This window comes from Camponotus vicinus, unplaced genomic scaffold (assembly GCF_025532165.1).
Source record: "Camponotus vicinus isolate PSW18456_S1 unplaced genomic scaffold, iyCamVici1.0 SCAF_8, whole genome shotgun sequence".
Classification (NCBI taxonomy): domain Eukaryota; kingdom Metazoa; phylum Arthropoda; class Insecta; order Hymenoptera; family Formicidae; genus Camponotus; species Camponotus vicinus.
The window spans coordinates 15,713,750-15,732,911 of NW_028141980.1; the positions used below are offsets into that span (position 1 = coordinate 15,713,750).

The 19,162-nt window shown below is 30.8% G+C and overlaps 2 protein-coding genes across 5 annotated transcripts in view; one reads left to right on the plus strand and one right to left on the minus strand.

Annotated features, from left to right (window-relative positions):
• Vn (membrane-bound neuregulin protein vein) overlaps positions 1-6,954 on the plus strand; it is a 325,672-nt gene extending 318,718 nt beyond the window's left edge. Inside the window, exons 11-14 of the mRNA XM_083107515.1 lie at positions 306-5,406; positions 5,494-5,733; positions 6,552-6,623; positions 6,701-6,954. The gene's annotated coding sequence lies outside the window, so the exon portion shown is untranslated. The remainder of the gene's footprint in view (positions 1-305; positions 5,407-5,493; positions 5,734-6,551; positions 6,624-6,700) is intronic.
• Positions 1-8,401, minus strand: part of Mad2 (mitotic arrest deficient 2) — a 75,614-nt gene extending 67,213 nt beyond the window's left edge. For 2 of the 4 annotated variants that reach the window (XM_083107518.1, XM_083107516.1), the window contains exons 1-3: positions 8,235-8,401; positions 7,802-8,164; positions 7,584-7,714 (exon numbers count right to left, since the gene is read on the minus strand). In XM_083107518.1, the coding sequence (XP_082963644.1) occupies positions 7,584-7,714; positions 7,802-8,164; positions 8,235-8,307 (567 nt within the window). In that variant the 5' untranslated portion in view covers positions 8,308-8,401. Of the gene's footprint in view, positions 1-6,287; positions 7,010-7,456; positions 7,715-7,801; positions 8,165-8,234 lie in introns of those variants that run through there. The other 2 variants (XM_083107519.1, XM_083107517.1) reach the window with 2 other exon arrangements.
• Positions 8,402-19,162: the final 10,761 nt, after the last annotated feature.

Genomic DNA, 19,162 nt, shown 5'->3' on the forward strand with positions numbered 1-19,162 from the left:
TGTGAGAATAATTGTTTTCTTCTTTGAGGATGATTGTTTTCTTCTCTTTAAAGATGATTGTGTTCTTCTTTGATATCTTTTTTATCTTCGAGTCTATTAAAGTTATTTATTTTAAAAAATTGCGCCAAAGATATATGAGCTCTTTTGAGAAAATTGAAATAGGAAAAGGATCCTGGATCCAAAGATGGGATGAGAAACGCATGTTGGTGAACAAAAGTGTTCGAAAAATCATGATGTTTTTTTCACTTCAAAGACTTTTTATTTCATAAAGTGTCCATTGAATAATTCTTATCGTTTGCTTATAGGTTGTCGTAGAACTCGCACGTTGCCCAAAGGAAATCCCGGCCTCCTCCACGAACGAGATTAGAAAACTTCCAACAACGCACCTCGTCACGTCATCTGCAAGAAAACTTCGATCCTCCGTTCGACGAGAAGGAATCAGAGACGCGAAAACGATGCGAATGAACGTGAAAAAAGTATTAATAATAACTCGCTCTGCCATTTATTTAATCTATTGTTCTCTGGTTGAAATGTTCCCAAGGGGATATTATTATCTCGTTGCGAATCGTGGTACAAATTCTTTGATTACATTAATATCATCATTAAAAGAATGAACGCTATAATCATTGAGATGTCCATGTATATTTATTTTCTATTAAATTAGTTCTCCTGGCTTCTCACTTATTACTAAAATTAGTAAAATTATTTTAAATTATTCTTATTTAATTGATGCGATTGATGATTATGCCTAAGAAATTTCCTGGTTAATGGATAAGATTTCTAATCGCGATTTTTGAGAAAATTTCTCGACTACTTTTTCAATCAAAGAACAATAAAAATACGCGAACCGATATTTCTAATATCTTACTATTTTTTTTTTTCAAAAATGACATTCAGAGCTCGACAAATTATTCATCTTGCGTTTTGGAACAAATTCAAAATGTCGAAATATTGTGATTGCAAAGACGCACTTGATGTGATTTCTGTTAGGATAGGAGAAAAAGTGTATCACAGTGTATCAAGTGGATCTCGAATCGCTTCGTTTCCAGTGACGTTTATACGGGGAAAGCGGGGAATAAGAGAGGAAAGCCATCGTAAAACTTTACCATAGGGCACGTGCAGATCGACATACTACCACCGGGCATGTCGTGATATCATTTTACGGGATTGCGCAGGAAGAGGGAACCCGCGAGGATGATCCCGAGTACTGTAATAGGATTTCCAGGATCAGAGTTTTACGTAGGAGGGACCGCGGTATCTTCCGGGCACCAAGCAACGGGTAACGCGGGACGTTCAACTTCTACAAACAGGACGCGGCGCTTTAATTAGCGGAGTGTCCTACAATTACATAAGCTGTTGCAGCAAAATTTTAACTAGGCAACTTGGATACCTTGGTCGATAGTACGAAACGAGATAATTAATCTCGTACCGTTAATTACACGCAGTCGCGCAAAGGCCTACAGTGTTATTCAAAGAAATTTTTTAATTAAGCTATTTGCTATTATCATGTAAAAAGTACGCTTTTGTTTCTCCTACTATTATTTTTATGTTTGTATTTGTTCTTCAAAAATGAAATGTTTTTAACTTATTTATTATTGTCAAATTATGTCAAATTTTCTTTTAAATTCTTAATATTAAGTTAGTTTGAAATGTTGTTCCTCTATACTTTACTTAAATTACACTTATATATTCTCTCTTTAATTTGTTTGAATTATACATCTCGCGCTTCATGAATAGTAAAAACTCATGAATTCTACAAACTCATGTTGTAAAAAAAAACACTAAGCATTTTAATTTTTTTTAATTTGCGAATATTATATATATAATTCTTTTTTTTATTCATTTTGAATATATGTTTTCTTTATTTTTGTCATGATATAATATAAAAAGAAAAAAATTATTACCCTAAAAATTAAATTATTCTCTTCAACTTTGGAATTTAAAAAACAAAGGTAAATCAAAACTCAAGAATAGGCAGTAAAATCGTAAAAATACTAAAATTATTCGCGGAGATACTAGAATATTTAGAAAACGGAAAAATTCGTTATATAGCCCGGAAGATACGTCGCAATCGTTTTATATGCTAAGAGAGGACCTAGCCAGCCGCGAAAAGGCGCTCCGCGACTTTCAAAGAGATTTCGCCGAAAAGAAATCCGGCCTCAATGACGCGTTCAGGACGCTCCTATTGTACAAAGTAACCCCCTCATACCCCCTTTTTAAACGCTCGCAGCGCAATGTGTCGACTCTCGAACGATCGAAATGCCAAACTTTCCTCATGAAGCGAGGGATGCGAAGGGTGGATAATAGAAGATGACGCGACGAAATCGTACAACGATATCGTTTGCACTATATATTTTTGGACAACAAAATCGAATTTACTTTAATTAAGGGAAATTCGCAATAATAGCTTTCTACCAAGAAAGACAAATAATTATTATAATTTTATCTTTATCGCATCTGAATTATAATAGAACGCAAATATTACTCTAAAAATTTCTTTAAATTATTATTATTATTATTATTATTACGTTTTATTAAATAATGAATTACTTAGAGATTTATGAAAATGTACGTTTAATGAAAATATATCATATGTCAAATAATTAAAAAATAAATCTTTTTAATTGGATATATATATATATTAAAACACTCTGATATGAAATTGAAAATACTTCATTTTTAATCTGAAAAACTTTTTCCATTAAATCTTTTAAATATTAAATTATAAAAACGGATGGACAAAAATTGTTAAATTATTATGATTATAGATTTATCATTTTTTATAAATTACCAAATTTACTGTGTTCTATTTCTATTATTTTAAAGTTGTCAATATGCAAATCGTTTCATAATTATTGATACAAAATGTCACGATATACTTCGAGAAAATTTACAGCGAAAGAAGATTCTCCCTATAAAGTTAAAAAACTTTTATACGAATTACTAACAATAACAGTTAATGTCGATCGACGGATATGTTTGACGTTTCCCTCGACGAAAGTGAACGCATTCGCTTACTTTTTACATCTTAGGAACTTACACTGTTACGTATAGGTAGTTTTGTGGGCGAACAAGCGAGTAGAGTGTTCCGAGCCGTTCTCACGCGATGAGAAGCGGAAAGTACTTTGCGACTCTAGCTATATAAACCAGAAAGATTCTCGTGTGAGGAGAAAAGAATATAAAAAAAAGAGAGAGAGAGAGATCGTCGTAGCGAATGATGTCCGTGCAAGCTTACTAGTGCCGCCGTGCTTTTTCGTTGAATTCCTTTCGTCGCTCGTACCTATCGAACGATTTGTATGAAAGTCATTGTGAGTACATCGCGAGACTCGTCGTAATGATCGATATCTCGCGACGAGCGAGTCTCGATTTTATGGAACCGCCAACGAACAAGTTGTACAAAAATAAAATTAAACTCCTTCGTCGGAAAAAAATATTACATATATTCCGCTCTATATAATTAAAATCTCTAGATATTTAAAGACACAATATGTATTGTGAAAGAATTCTAAATAAGGCAATTCCTCTCGCCTCTTTCTCAATAAACCGAAAAATAAATCAGAGACGAGGAAAAAAATAACACTGTATTAACGAGTAATAAATCTCGATATATTCGTCAATGTATTTAATTATCGTGGCTTGAAAATTCTTCGATTCGCTTGACATTATGATTCGGCTCGAATATTTGACGCGATTATCGGGACGAGACGGCGAGTCCGCGAATAGTGAACAAAAGAAAGAATGTATTTTATGATATTTTATGCATAAAAAAGAAAACGTTCGTAAATCGACATAGCGTTAGTACGAGGTAAACTTAAGTAGAAGTGTATAAATAAAATGAAATGACAATTGGCGCGTGCCGTTTTGCGCACGCGCGTCGCGAAACGAACGCGATTTTACACATAAGAAGAAGAATCGATTTTCGGTCCATGCGGGAGGAGGTGGATGGGATCGTGGAACGGTGGTTCAGCATGCACGCCCATCGCATCGGCGATTGATTAACGCGATGAAATGTTTACTTTATCAATTATGGTATAGCCGACAATTAATACTTTAAGGCTACTTTCTATGATTCCTATTCTCTCACGCATGAGTGGTCGATCGAGATTGCGAAACAAACAAAAAAATCTTCCCGAATCGCGTGAAATCGCGATTATTTCGCGAGGTACAATTGAATAAATTGATTCGATCGACGACACCTTCGCAAAATCTCCCTGATCGCTGCGAATCACCGTTTCGCGAAAACGACGCCCAATCATTGGTATACTAAGCGCTACTGTAAAATATTGTATATTGTTTCTCGCGTTCTTTATTTTTCAATGTTTTTACTAGAGACACATTTCTAGGGTATTTATGAAAAATTACCGCGTAATGTAACTAACAATGCGATCCGCTGCTCCGTTATACCGTATGGACAAAGGGATATCACTCGGCCGAGCAAATAATATATAGCCGATTTGTATTATACTATTGAAAATTACGAAACAAAAATGATAGAATGAAATAAGAGAGAATTTCACATTGTTCATATTTAAACTTTAAACAAATATATTTTCGTTATTATTGGCAACATATTAACGGCAAAATTACGCTTGAATCATTGAAAAATTGCACTCGAAATTATTTTATCGTTCTCGCAATTTAAAGCTCGAAATTAATTTCGATCAATATTAATTTTAAAAAGCTTCAGTTTTCGTGTTCATTATATGATAAATTTCAATATCTATTAATTTGTGATAAAAGTCAATGTTTCCTCACTTTAATTTTTTTGCGCTAATATTTTTTCTAATAACGATCTCAATTGCTCCAATTTATATCGTGAGAGAAAAATTTAAATAATTTAATTAATTTAAATAATTAATTTAAATAATTTAAATAATTCACAAATCGACGAGATTTATTACCGTCATCGACATGACATGACGCTTTCTTACGGTATCGCGGAGACAAGCGGGGATAAATACGTTTGTAAAATTGCAGCGTATCTCCAGCAGCTTTCGCAGTGTGTGGGCTAAAAATGAATGCGGAGCAAAACTAGTCTAGGCGCATTTAAAGAGCGCATGGCTTGGACGCGGAAAAGTATTACGACTGTAATGTCCGTCTATGGCGTAAACCACGTGCTTTTGAAGAGAAACCGGAATATTTCGAGGAGTAGGAAAAAAAAATCTTTACAAACATTTAATTGTATGCAGTTGTATTCACGTGAAATGTCGACACGCTAGAAAACTCAAATCATCTTTCGCAAAATGTAAAATACTATTCGTCAAATATTCCTAATTTCAAATGTTATCTTTGATGTGTCAAAAAAAAAAAAGAAAAACAAAATAAAAGAGAAGAACAAAAAGTCAGAAATATTGGTTGCAGGAAAATATTATTGCAATTGCTATGCTAGGAGAGAATTGCGAAAATGTAATATCCGTGAGATATTTCGGATAAGTAAAATATACTTATTAATGTAATTTATTATAATGTAATTCGCATAAAATATCTGTAAAGGTGGATCGTTGAAATTGAAGATGTTCAAAAGTGCATCGAAAGTTCGGGATATTTTTTACAATCTGGAATGCTCTGGAAAGTGTGCTATTTTCTCAAAAGTTACCGTATATCTCAAGGACGAGCCAAGCGGACAGGAGTTGTGACGCGTAACGTGAAGCGTAATGTTTACGTTCCGCGATAGTCCTTATAGCGAACAGACTACGCACCGTGGACTAATATGGCTAATTCTAGCAGCACGAAGTATTAACATTAATAGCGAAATTATTATAAGGGAAACGTAACGGCGAGTTACTAAATAAAGGTGTAGATCGCCATCGATGTTTCCCGAAATACGATCTTCTTCGATCGTATCTCGGCAAGATCGAGATATGCTCGCAATATGAATGACAAACATAAATGAGAGAAGCGATATTTTCTTTTATTTCAATAATTGGCTATCCTTTGAAGCGTCGCATTTATGATGATCGCCTAATGAATAATAATAGCAATAAAAATATTACGCTCTGTATATGTTTCAAACTATTGATCCTTTTCCCTACATTAAAACCGAGCTTCACATATTTAGATCCTTTAACTATCAATGCTAAATGGATGATGAAATTATAATTACAGATTAATATAAAAAATTAAAATATTTCCGCGATTATAATAGGTTGAGAGAAACAGAAATATACAAAAATATTTACATATATTTATCTAAAAATAATGTAGCTGATATACATTGTATCAATGATATATGGATATGTACTGGAAATATTTATCCTTAAATATTTGCACAAAATATTGCAAATATAATATTTTTCGAATATTTTTCATGAGTTTCACAGTTTCAAAAAAATTTGCACAATAAATTTTCATAATTATTTATCGTTTATAAATTATTCTTCATGAGGCTTGTTGTACAACGAAAATAAAACCTTCAAAACACGTGCCAATTATTTAAATAAGAAGAAATTAAATTTTCATTCATTTAGATTTGTCATCAGATCAAGCACCGAGTATTGGGCATCGCGGACAAACAATAGCGTGTATAAGGCACAAGATGATTTTTATTACAGATTTTCGTTTGTACTCGAGCGAGGCAGATTATGATTGAATACGTTACGTTAATCATTCAGATCTATGAATGTGTTTGTAAAAAACGATTTGCTTAAATTAAAAAAGCATGACGCCGAATTACGTTTGATTTATGCGCGATTCCGTTTAGGATGCTTTAGACTCCAGGATGGAGTGTACGCGAGGAATCGTTAGGAAATGATTGAGATTAGTATCGAGATTCCATGTGAGAAAAGCTTTAAGCTGGAAGATGCTAACGCTAGACAAATTACCATGAAACGTCGGCAAGCGAAAATACTTTATTCTAGTTGTATTTGTCATGCTTTGCCAAGTAATCAAATGTAACTCTTGTGTTAAATGTAATAATCAATTATGTTTTAATAAAATCTGCCAAGATTCTTGTCATTGTTCCATGTACTTCCTTACTCTCTTCTCATTCTTATCATTTCTATACATTTTCCTTTTTTTATACAAAAATATAGTTTTAAAATTGTAGAAATTGTAATAATAAATTTTAATGAACAATAATTATTTAAATAAGCTTAGTATACTAATAGAAAAATTAACCAGATATAGATACCAAATATAGATTATTCGTTAGACTCTCTTAGTATTTAATCAACATTATCGTCAATTATAAATTTGATATTTATTTAAACATAATGTTACTTTTCCTTCTTCTAATACTCTAAATATGTCTAAAAAATATTTTAAAGAAAATATTTGTGAAAAATATACTGCAGATGATTGACGTGTTAATTAAAATACTACAAATATTATAGAGGTATCGCTGTTACTGTATTGTTATATAATTCTGTTGTTACTTTGTGAATTAATCACTAATAATCAAATTTCATATTGAACAGCAATTAGTAAAAACAGTCTTTGGTAAATGATAATTGATATATGACATAAAATGGAATTTGTATTTACAGTTGGTGCATATAAAAAATAAACAGGTAGGCTCATGTATTTTTGTAACTAACTACAGTATCCATTTTATGTATAGAAGTTGAAAATGATCTAAGTTGTACCTCTTGACTGTTTGCGATGAAAACTGGCTGAGTCTCGTCCCACTGATTAGGGATATCACAGTCAGGTACCGTGTACGTAAGTATATCAAAGGAGCACAAGCAATCCAAGAGTGGCAGAAAACTTACCGTCCCTGCAAAAATATTTCATATTAAAAAGTACATCGTCAATGAAAAGATCCATGCTCTGTTCAAAACCTTTATCCGCAATCAAACATTACCTGTGATTTGACGTATCACTTCGCGTATTTCCTTCTGTATAGTTTTCATATCCTTCGTCTCTACTTCAGACAGCTCAGCCTTGACATTGCTATTGATTCCGTTAGTCTTTTGATCCTCATAATCGACTTTGAAATCCCATTTTTCTAGAACTTCCTTTGTATTGACATTAGTTATAACAAGCGTAATCTTGTGCACTTTGCGCTGAATGAGCCACTCTTGGATCTGGCCAAGAACAGTATTTAAGAAAGATGTGATCTTATCGTCCGTGGACGTGAAGATGTATAGGCCAAAGTGTTCCGAAGGTTGGAATGTTTCTGGCGGATATATTCCTCTTTGATAGAGTATACTATTGACTCCATATACTACAATGAAATAACAAGAGAGGTTACAGGTATCTTGTGTATTTTGATCGACCGATAAGATTATACTTACATAGATATTGCGTAACCAATTCAGCGGATCCCTTCAGAGTAATACACTTGGCTTTTTGCTGCGTCTCCGTCATAATTCTGGAAAATCGAATCACACTTTCTCGTCGAGAGATCGGAGATGCCGGTTCACGAATTTCGAAAAAAACGTCCGCAATTCAACGGAATTCAACTCGACCAATCAGGCGTCAACGCGCCAAAACGACTGGTTGAGAGAACCAATAAAAGTTCAGTACGATGACAAGTAACGTGGTAGCCAATCGCCTTCTATTAAGGTGCTTCTTCATGCTTGATTTCAGCAGAGAAAAGACAGAGATGTCATAACCCGCTTTTAGATGATCCCTGAAAGCGATATGCCCTCTATGAACATTAAAAACGTGGACATGAACTACAAAGCCAATGTCCACGAATGTTCTTAGAGGGGGTAACATATATGTTACCAGAGAGAAGACTGAGAGATGTCATGGCCTGCTTTTAGGTGATTCCTGAAAACGATACTCCCTCTATGGACATTGAAAACGTGGACATGAACTACAAAGCCAATGTCCATGAATGTTCTCAGAGGGTACTATATAATGTGCACAATTTCTGGTTTTGTTCCGTGCTATGTGCACGAAATGCTGGTAGCACTAGTGCTATATAACAAGATACTTATGTATGTAAATTGATAGTAAATAAATTATTCAATCGCGAAAGATACTGTAATATTCAAAGATGAAATAAATATGTTTCTATATTCATTGTCATATTTATATCTTTTTATTTACAAAACACAAAATGCCTGCTGTGGGATAAAAACATTTTTAAGCGTATTTCTATAAATCTTCTTAATTAGCAGTAAACTGATCTTTGATATTTATCAATCATTTTTTTAATTATTTAAAAATTTAATTATTAATACATGTATAGAATTTGTCAAATTAATCACTGATTCTTCTGAAGTTTTTATAATTAAGACTCGAAAAATATAGATGTTGCAAAATATTTTAAGTCTCTTCCTATATATAAAATATAAAGAATTCATATGTTCCATTTTAATATAGCTAACATTATTTTTATATATTTTTATTATAATTTTTATACCAACATAATATTTTTATGCTTAATATAATATTTTTATGCATAATATATTTATGCTAAATACATATTACAAAATATATGACAAAATATAATACAAATTTAATATAAAATATAATTCGAAATTTAATACAAAATAATTTATTACATGGAATAATTTATTACACGAAAATGTTCAAAATATACGTATAATATAAAATTTACTAAAAATTTTTACATAGTCCAGACGAGACTGATTAGCGAAGATTAATTACGCAACATTTATTATTAACAATAGATATGTAATAATAGAATTTAATAAGTTTTATATAACGTAAATAATCGTGATCAAAAGAGTCATTAATAAAATTATTGATCGTTTCTTCGATTGTAAAAGAAAGTATTTGCATTACTGGCGCTTTTTATATAGATTATCAAAGGAAATATTCAAAATGAAAAGATAGAATAAACTTCGAAATCAACAATTAAATTACTAAATAAATCGCGATTTTCGAACATTCGCGAGAAAACGCGACGAAAAAATAAATCGACAATAATCGAAATATTCGATTGCGAGATCAGCATAATTTTTATAATATGATAATCGAAACCATCAATAAACACGCGTGCGATATAATTATTATCACACAAATGATGACAGACGAAGATATTTTGGCAAACATTTGTGATCCGTATTGTTTATGAACATAAAATTCACTGTCCGATTTATTTGCGATTAATACACGACTTTATACGAATTTCACGATTGAGAATAAAATACATATCCTATTTCGCGCATGATTAGCTGAATAAGATGAAATGAGCTCTATAAGCTTTAAAATATAATTAAAAATCGTGTTGTGGCCACGTTTAATAGAAAATAACGGAAGGAATGATTTTCAAAGTCCTTCTAATAATCGATGTAATTGTAGAGTTTAATAAGATTTAAATAATGTAAAGAATCACGTTTAAAACAGTCATTAATAAAATTATCGATCGTCTTTTAAATTATAAAAGAAAATATTTGCACTACCAGCATTTTGCACGAACTATTAAAAACAATATTCAAAGACGTGGAAAGATAAACAAAGCTTCAATGTATAAGTCAACGATTAAATTATAAGATAAATCGCGATTTAAAATTCCCGAGAAAACGCGACGAATAAATAAATCGATAATATTCGGAATATACGATTGTGATATGTATATCTTTTATAATATAATAATCAAAGCGCCTCAATAGACATTATAATCGCGCGATATAATTATCACATAAATGTGAAGATATTTTGACAGACAATTTGATGACTGTAATATTTACGAATACAGTACTCACTGTCCGAGTCAATTGCGAATCTTTATAAGATAAATCGCGACTCGAATTCACGAGAAAATGCGACGAATAAATAAGTTGATAATATGCGGAATATTTGATCGCGATACGTATAATTTTTATACTATATTTTATAATATAATAATCGAAGCTCTCAATAGACACGTGCGCGATATAATTATTATCACGTAATATAGAAAATCGAAAATATTTCGACAAACATTTAAGGTCTGTAATGTTTGTGAATATGCAATTCTGACCGATTTACTTGCGAATTTTTATAAGATAAATCGCGATTAAAAATTTGCGATAAAACACGACGAATAAATAAATCGATAATATTCAAAATATTCAAATGCAAATACGCGAGTGACATACCGGTAATATCCGATAAAAAGAGGAGCGATCTTAAAAATGGAGAACGATTAACATCTTGTTTCTACATCAGATTTCGCAAGATCAATCTGCGAAGAAAAGTTAAGTGATCCATTGAACGTCGGGAACTTCACTGTAGGAGGGAACGAATCCTGGATCTTCCGGACTATTCCCGATAGCAATGATTTCAGTAATACATCAACGACAATTATCCCTCGTCATTATCTTCAATTCACGAAATTGATATATGCACATCAGAAAACATGTTCTTCCATTAAGAAATATATTTCTTTATTGAAAATTAAATGGATATAACGACCTTTTTTATTAAAATGTGATTACGAACGATTATATTTATAAATAATAAAATACATGCATTATTGGAGTTTGTGTTAAATGTGCGAACACATATAATTTGGGGTACCGTTCGCGCGCGCGAGACGAATCGAACCCGATATCAGCAAGATTTAAAAAATTTCAATTCGAACAGTATGCAAAATAAAATAAATCAAATAATTTTAAACAATTAATTCTGGATTAATTCTCTAGAAATTCTCTTCTCTTTCTTATTCTTATAACGTTTAAATTAATAATTTTCTTTTAATTAATATCTTACTGATATAGGGATACCCATTCGATTTGTCTCGAAATTTTTAAGTATTCGCACATTTTATGTAACATTCATGTATAATTTCGCTTATATATAATATATAACATTATTAAAAATTATAAAAATATTTTGGATACGTGAATTTGTGCATGTATTTTATTATACATATATATAAAATGGTATATACCTAAAAACTAATATTTCAAAATGGCGATGGATGTCCAATATCTGCAAATAGTTTCTTAAAAGAAACTAAAAATTAATGTTAATATCCCCAGCACCTAGAAATAATTTTTCAAAAGAGACAAATTATATTAATTAAAAATATATTCGTTCGTAATCATTTTTATCAAAAAATTTATACAAATTAATTACAATATAAAATTACTTGAAAAATTAAAATTTATACACAACGCTATATCCATATTTAATCTACTATTAAATCTTTCTAGCATTACATATATAGACAATAATAATACCAGTCCTAATAATGATAGAACATTTTTAACGAAGAAAAGAAAAGATACATTTCTCTCATCTAAATATATATTATTTAAATTAATTCGACGTTAAAGAAGCGTATCGTCGTTGAATTACTACCGAAATCATTGCTTTCGGAAATTGCCAGGAAAACCTGGGATTAGTTCCTTCAATCTTACAATAAAAATTCCCAATTTTCAACAGGGCACCAAACTAGACGTCGCGAATGGATCACAAGAACCGGTGAGAAATAATTCTCCATGATGAAAATCGTTTCGACTCCTCGGCGGTACGAGCCACACAACTTTCATTAACGTTTATTTAACGGAAGGAACAATGATAACTCTTTTATTAAAACGACAATCTCGTCTAAGAACGCGAAAAGAACGTGGGAAAAGCACGGTGATTTCGCAATCATAATTTATTAATTTATGTATGAATATTTTCCGATACAAAATTCGTAAATACAAATATAACTGAAAAAACAAATTACTAAATTCATAATAATTAACTCGCGATTCTATAATATCGAAGGTGATCGTTAAATTTTATAAAGTTAATATTTAATCGTTGATTTATCACATCGAATCTTCACTCTCTTATTCGACATTTCTTTATATTTAATTAGCAATATTTAGGAATATTATCTGACGAGAGAGACAGCGATAAAATTCTTTTGTTAAAATGATAATCTTGTATAAGGATGCAAAAAGAACGCGGAAAGAACACGGTATTTTCGCAATCATAATTTAATAATTTATTTTAAAAATATTCAGTTCCGCGCGATATGGAATTCATCAAATAAATAAAGCTAATCAAAGCATATCATTAAATTTATAATAATTGACTCGCGATTCTGTAACGAAGGCGTCCGTCCAATTTTATAATGCTTATATTTAATCATTAATTTAGCATCGAATTTTTACATTTTATATAAAAATTTTCCGAATTTATTAATGACTCTTTGACATGAAAATACAAACAGTTACTCTTTTATGAATATTCCAAAAATATATACTTCAGAAACAAATACTTTAATTTAATGAATTACTATTATGTTAATTACTATTATGTAATCATTATACGTATACTTTCGATAATTTTTCGTGTAATTTACATAAGAATTTACAATCGTAAATACAATTTCATATAATATATTTATAGTCATAATAGTATTGTATTTTACAATTAAAATATCAATGTTAGATTATAATTAAAATACAATTATAACTATTTATAATTTACAATATACAATTTACAAATTTATGATGCTATCAATATCAAATAATAATATTCGATTTATTCAAATATTTAATAACATCGATATAATAATTTGATATTGATAGCATTAAACATTTGGATTTAATATTATATTTGATTTAATACACATATATTTTTAAGTTTTAAAATAAAATATAACATGTTAAGATTTCTTAAACGTTAATAATTATGCAATTTCTTTAATATTTCTGAAGATAATTTTGATAATTTAAATTTCACTTTTAAAACATTGTTATTTTTAAAACATGTTATATTTATTTTTACAACGTTTTTAAAAATAAATTCAATTTAATGAAAATAATTTTAATTTACCCCTAGGATTATTGGAATATTAAAAGAAAGAATGAATCTTACTTAATAGCCCTAACAACCCTATTATTAAAGGATTCTAATAATTTTAATAGCTCTAACAATCCTACTATTACAGAATTCTAATGATCCTAAGAGCCCTAACAACCCTAATATTAATAGAAGAATTTTAATGATTTTACTTAATAGCTTTAACAACCCTACTTCCTGATTAATTAAAATTATTCGAGATTTGAGGAACCTATCTCTAATCATCACCTCACCTAATCATGTATATATTTTAGTCACGTGCCCTAACCGCGTGCCCTAACCGCATACCCTAATCGTAATCTTCAGGCCAGTTGAACCTACCTTTCGTTGATCCTGGCCACTTTCTTTTTTGATCTCTAATCAGAGATCGAAGAAGGAGATAATTACTCCTTCTTTTGCCGGATAATTACCGGCAAAAGAGCGTGAAATATTTACGCTCATTTAGTAACGATCGTTCGATTTCACGATCGTTCGTTAAATATTGAATATAACTTTATTTTAACTGAAATAAAGCCAAATTACTACAAATTTCTACAAATTATATTTTATAATAAAATATAAAATTAATGTGTGTATTTATCATGTTACAAATTATTTAATTGATTAATCATTTATAGGCTTTATATTAAGTTAAAGTAAAGTTTAAAAACAATATCTACAAACAAATTCTACGATGGATGAGCTATGAGCAATTAGAAGATAAATGCGTATTATAAGAATAAATTAGCATTAAAAATTGATAAAATTGATAATTGTTAATGCGTGTTCATTATTTAATAAATTAGACAAAATCTTTACAAAAAAATCTTTTATTGATCTCTTCTTTTTTTAATTAATATTTCAATATATTTTCGCAATGGATGCAAAGCATAAGTTCGAAAGAACTTATTAAAATTATTTAATTTAATTTAATTAATTTAATTTAATTATTTAATTTAATTTATTTAATTTAATCCATCCTAGCTCATCCATTTTAAGGCAACGGATTTATCTACAATCTACAATCTACATCTACATCTACATCTGCAATCTCTACGAATCCATTACCTTAAAGTTAAATAAAAGTTTTTTTCACTCACCGGCACTGATGCGCAACAGCGGAGTTGTTGTTATCGAAGCTAGTTGTCTGTAACATACAAATATAAAATTCATTTATAATAATGCTCACAAAATGCAATTAATATTTAAAAAAATTTTTATCGCGCGGAATTTTATATCCGATGTGTAAAATAATAAGCAGATAAATACGTATGGAAAAATTTTATAAATTTTTGAAACTGCTTTAAATAGAAAATTTTATATGACTTTTATAGAAATCTTTCTCTTTAATACATTTAAATAATAAGATCGAATTATTGTTCGTTTATAACAAGTTAACGATTTATAACAATTAATATATAAATAATAATATTCACCATCAGGTTGTTCCGCCGGTGCAGGATGCCTCTCCTAGGTCTGCTCCTCCTCTCAGATCATCAGGGTTGTTGCATCGATCTATAACATACAAAAGAAGATTCCAATGTAGCAATGTTCAAAATAATTAATATTTCAAAAATTATTGTATACATTGAATTTTATATTCGATGCATATAATAATAGCAGATTAATAAAATAATTCTATAAATTTTAAAAAACATTACTAATAATTCTCTTATAACTTTATAAAAGCTTACACCTTTACAAGATTATAGCTTTAATTTAAAAATCTGTTTCTTTAATTCTCTCTTATTTAAATATAAATAAAAAAATATAAATAAAAACATCAAATTAATTGTTGCGATTAATTGTTTAATTTAAATTATAATAAATATATTTAATATTTAATATATAATTACAAATAAATAAATTGCTTACCAGAAGGTTGCTCTGCCGGAGCCTGATGCCTCTCCTAGGCCTCCTCCTCCTCTCAGTCTTAGACGCGCGATACTTAACGGCACTCCCGCACTCACGAGCGATATTTTTATATCGCTATTTCCGCTATTTTACGCGCGATACTTAACGGTTTTCGCACTTTCGATGCGATTAAAAATTTTTTATTTGATCGCGCGATGTATATACTTAATATGTACATACTTTGAACGGCACTCCCGGTTTCGGTACGAGCGAAAATCCCATTTCACTTACGAGAATCAGCTTCGAGCCAACAGGTCAGGAATGCAACGATACAACGAGCAAGGATTAGGTCCAAACCGGAAAGAAGACGAAACGATTGACGGAAATAAAGGAAAATGAAGTTCACCAACTCTTTTTCGCGCAATTATCCTATCTCGTATCGAACCTGGACCCGCTAAGCACGATTTCAGGTGCTCCGCCCGGACATATTATGCCTCTCGCGGTTGCTATATGCTACACCAGGCTAGTAGACGGCAAAAGAAGAGGATACCCACATTTTTTAAATGCTAACATTCAGCAATTTAGAAAATGGGGAGGCAACCCCTTTTACCGAGCGAAAATCGTGCCTAGGGGAATCCACTCGACTCCTCGACAGGGTTAACACACGCAATGCGTGTGGCTGTAGACGAGCAAAGAGAAGGGACCCATTGACGACCATTCCGAGCAATCGATCGAGTTCTAACTAATTCGGGCCGAATCACTTGACGAAGCACGAAGCACGAAGCGCGAGTGCACGTTGCATAGCAACGTGTGCAAACTCGAAACATCCCAGTTAGTTGGCATCGGAAGTAGAGATTCGTGACAATAAATGAAATTGGGATTTTATATGAAAAAGTCCAAAAGTTCCGCGAAAACGCGACGACGCGAGAATACTACAACGCGAAAACGCGGTAACGAAGCGCTTGCCGTCCGCGGCACGTTGACGGCACCGACGACGCGAAAGGGTACTTAGCTTCCCATTCAGGCATCTTAAGATTTATCATAAATAGAAAAATTTAAGATAAACCTCAAGGCACCATCCAAGTACTAAGCCCTCCCACCGCGACAAGGTGTACCCTATGGGAGGGTTATATTATATATAATTTTATATATAATATAATATATAATTTATTTTGTAATATACTATATAAATTTTAATTCGCAAATATAAACGATAAATATAAAAGATAAGAGATAATCTATTATATAAAGCAATATTCAAAATAATTGATTTTAAAACTAATTATTGCACGAAATTAATTTTTACATTTTTACTTTTAAATAGATATATTTTAATGTTATAAATTGCGTAATTACAAAATAATTTATATTTCTTAAATATAAACTTTTAAAAATATGATAAATAAAAAATGTCCATTTTTTTATATATGAAGTATTTAAATAAATATATTAATATGAAATATTTTGTAAAATATAAGAAGTATCTGAAAATATTAATTAATAAACATTTTATAAATGTTTTAATTATTTCAAAATAAATTGGAATATTTTTTATAAGTATATGTATTATATATGTTACACAATTTAAAATCACTATTGTATCACAATCAAAGAAATAAAACGAAACGAAAAATATGTATATTTTGAATATTGTTACGTCTGCGGCGGCGACTTCGAGATATCGAAGCGCGTTCAACACAATGGAGCACTCGCGGACCGCGTAAGATAAGACACTCTTAACGGAAATTAAGAACTTTAATTAGAAACACAGAATACACAAACAACAAATAATAACAGGGGAAATCTCGCGATAACGATCCGTAATGTAAAACGCGTCCGGATAGCTTGACAGCTATTCTTCGACTCAGCTGACCATCGTTGTTATACAACAATATATACTATTGATAAATAATTTATATATTGTTGCGTTCGCGGAACGATATATATTGAACGCGACAATCGAATGTATCGCGCGCGACACAATCGATTGGCACACGCTGACGTTCGCGCAGTAAATAATAACGCGGTTTAAGGTATAAGAACTTTAATAAACCACGAGTAACATACAAGAATTCAGAATAATCGTAAAACGGATCACAGATAGACGCGCGTTCGCACAGCTGGACAACTGGGCTCAGACTCTCTGACAGTTGTTGTTTATAACAACATCTTGACAACGCGCGGAAATGATCTTCTTCCGTCGACGTACTTCCCGCCGAAAGAATTCAACAGGTGGCGAATACATTCAGGGAAATGGGACGCGGGGACGTAACAATATAATAAATAATGTATGTGATAAATAATTTATATTAATGACTTACATCATATCTTATTGATCCATCCACTTCCAAAACCTCCTTTTTTCTTTTCCTTCCTTCGCTCTTTTCTCGTGGCACTTTAATCCTCGTTGCACTTACACTTATTCACGAAAAGTTCCTCGTTGCACTTGCAATTGTGTTTAGAGAAAGAATTTGATAATATATGAAACGTCTCACATCACTACTTCACTGCTCAAGAGCCACTGAGCGAATGATCGTAAGTCAAGAACATTACCGCGGTACTGTTTATATCGCCAGGGTCGACTATGGAAAGAAAGAATTTGATAATATATGAAACGTCACTACTTTATTGCTCAAGGTACTGTGCGAATGATAATAAAGCCGTGTAACGTATTAACAATAGCGCGATACTGTTTATCAAGGTCGAACACGGTGTTATTGATAATTCTCTCGTTGCCGAAATATTTTCTGTAATATAAATATTCGTGCGCGGAATATTAAATTATAGAAGCATTTTAATTTATTAATTAAGATTAATTGATTATTTATTAAACTATTCATCATGAAGTCTTCCGTTATACTAATTATTTGCATCTATAATTTGATTGTTTTACTTCGTGTTCTTTCACAACCCCCCTTCCCAAATTATATTTAGATTGTCAAGTAAAATGATAAAGTAACACAAATGGAATATATTTGTGACTCTAAGTATTAAAATAATAATTATTGTCCGTAAAGATTGCAAACATCGATGTGATTATTTAATATGTTGGATACCTATCACATTAAATCGATTCTCGATTAAATTGTATATTGTTTAATTAACCAGGATTGAGAAAATTTAAAGCATTGGTCAAAATATATTTAATTCTAATATTGTTAAAGAAATATTATAATAAGCATCGATGATTAAAAGATCATAATATATTTAATTTTCTTGTCCTCTTTCATGTATCCCCTATTTCAATTTTTATTCGCAGTAATGAATGATTACGATTTGATAAATATTTATCGTTGCGATACAGTTTCATGTCGTTTATCAAAAATTAATTAATTTTTAATTATTAATATTTATAGCAAATTATGTTTCGATACTAATTGTAATCGTGTTTAGTACAAAAATTACAATATACGAAGCGTTTCTCATCACTACTTTATTACTCGAGAGTCACCGTGCGAATGATGACAAAGCGGTAACGTATAGCGCGCTACTGTTTATATTTTATATTGCCAAAGTCGAACACCGTGTTGTCGATAATTCGTTACCGAAATATTTTATATATTATAAAATATACACACTCGCGTAATATTAAATTATAGAAGTATTTTAATTTGTTAATTAAAAT